Below are 2,163 nucleotides of genomic sequence, written 5' to 3' on the forward strand. Positions count from 1 at the left end.
CAGCCTAATGTTTGGTCAGTGTGTGCCAAACATATTTTCTGCACTGTATCCCGGTTTGACTGCTTGATGTTAACTTCTGAAAATATAGCTACAGTGTTCTTCATTATGAACATAAACAGACAAAATTTACTTCTAATAATTCCTATATAAAACTGTAACTTCATGAATACAAACTTGGAAATGAACAGATGGCAAGCATGAATATTTTCCCAAAGTGTTCCAGTGCAAAATGCATTAGCATTATTGACATTTTCTTCCTGTGCCCTGCTCCCAGGAGATTAAAAACTTAACACTTACATGTTCGCCACTGGCAGAAAGTGATTTCCAGGGACCAGCATCTTAGAGAAAAAGAGAGTTAATTCAAACTGGTGCTGAATCCTCGCAGTCAAAAATTCTCTTACAACTACATGCTGGTCCTTCATTTTAAATGACCTTGCAGTTTATTAAAAGCGATCAAAGAGATCTGGAATCTTATTTTCAAGAAACAGAATGGCCAACATTTTAAATTTAGGCAGAGTCCTAGCAGCCAGGTACTTCTCAAGGATCTTCTATACAAAAGCAGTACTCCATGCTGGGCATATATTTTCTCACCACGACACATGGGGCAGTGGAACCCTGGTGTCAGCAAGAACACATCCAGAATGATATAACCGGGTGTCTTTCAGTTTCTAAATTAAGGTATATTCAAAAATTTCCATGTACACATTTACAGCACTTTTCTAAATTACTCACCAGGTAATTAAAGCAGATTCACAAATGAATTACTCTCAGTTTAACTACATGCAACAACCATACCAATAACTTTTTCTTCTAAATTTTGCATAACGGTGGTTTAAAAAAAGTGGTACCGTTTATCATGTTCACAATTGTCATTTTTCAAGGTAATAGAAGACCAATATATTTTAAAATGATATAAAATTTAAGCTTTATTAAAAAATCACGAGAGAAAGTCACCTTTCCTCCCATTCCCCACCCCCATCTCACCTCTTTAACATTTCAAGAAAGACAGCCTGAGAAACACAAGCTCATATGCTACATTCAGGACAATGATAAATGTAGGCAATAATGAAATAAGCTGAACTTTGCTTCTTGGTAAAGCCACATTTATTTCTTTTTTAAGTAAATTTGACTTTTATTGCAGTTCCAATTCATGCTTTTAGTGACATACAACAATTTCCAAAATGTTAAAGTAATTTCAGTAATTGAGCCTTCAATGGCAATGCTTATAAGTTATATTTATTAGCATGGTCAAGATAAGAAAGGAATTTGGACTTTGATTATAAAATGCAGCATCTTTCTCTGATTCTCTTGGCTGAACTTTTCCTCTTCTTTTTTCCATTCTTTTCTTTGCTGTCTTCCATCTTTTTTGCTCGAATTTCTCTCATTAAATAAAAAAATACCTTGTCAACATTAGCTCGTGTTTTAGCAGATGTTTCCACATAGTTAACAGTCCACTGGTCAGCTCTGTTTTTTGCCTCTTTTACAGAAACCGGCCTTTTATCTTCTAAATCTGATTTGTTACCAACCAGTAGAAATGGAACATTCTCATCTTCTTTTACTCTTAAAATCTGCTCCCTGAAGTCAGCTGTAGCTGCAAAGGATTCCATTTCTGCAATAGAGAAGACACAGAGAAACCCCTCTCTGCTTCGGAAATAGTTGTCCCTAATTGCAGCATAGTCCTCCTGCCCAGCTGTTTCTAAGACACCGATCTGTACTTCCTCGCCAACCAGTACTACTCTCTTCCGATAGGTGCCTTCTTTGATAAGCTCATAGTCCTCCACAAACTCATCGTACATGAACTGTAGAGTCAGAGCTGCCTTGCCCACACCGGTACTGCCCACCGTGATGACTTTGTGTAAGGCCAAATTATTCTGACCCTTGGGCTTATTTGCGGCCATCTTGTGTTGTAGTTCTCACCAACCGGTTAGGAAGAATCTGCACCGTGAGCCAGTCCGCCGCCCCGAGGGCTCCGGAAGCAGCGGGTGCGTGGCTCTGGCTGGTTGGTGCTCGGCCCTCGTCGCCTGCGAGGCCCCGCACTGGGAGCAGTCGAAGGAGGAGTCTTTATTATTTCTATTTCACCTATGATGAATATGATCCTCAGTCGGCCAAGGTCACAAAGCTTTTAAGAGGTAATACCAGAATTCATACCCAGATAGTTCTGTC

General features: G+C 39.2%; 1 protein-coding gene across 1 annotated transcript; it reads right to left on the reverse strand.

The window, feature by feature from the left end:
• Positions 1 to 1,140: 1,140 nt before the first annotated feature.
• Positions 1,141 to 1,939, reverse strand: LOC101135135 (ras-related protein Ral-A-like). The gene has a single exon (XM_055356983.2). It carries the CDS (start codon positions 1,896 to 1,898, stop codon positions 1,278 to 1,280), a length of 621 nt encoding a protein of 206 aa, XP_055212958.1. The 5' UTR covers positions 1,899 to 1,939; the 3' UTR covers positions 1,141 to 1,277.
• Between the last annotated feature and the right edge of the window lie 224 nt (positions 1,940 to 2,163).

This window comes from Gorilla gorilla, chromosome 10 (assembly GCF_029281585.2).
Source record: "Gorilla gorilla gorilla isolate KB3781 chromosome 10, NHGRI_mGorGor1-v2.1_pri, whole genome shotgun sequence".
In the NCBI taxonomy this organism is placed as follows: domain Eukaryota; kingdom Metazoa; phylum Chordata; class Mammalia; order Primates; family Hominidae; genus Gorilla; species Gorilla gorilla.

Coding starts and splice junctions, on each gene's coding strand:
- LOC101135135 (XM_055356983.2), bottom strand. CDS start 1,898: ATGGCCGCAAATAAGCCCAAGGGTCAGAATAATTTGGCCTTACACAAA.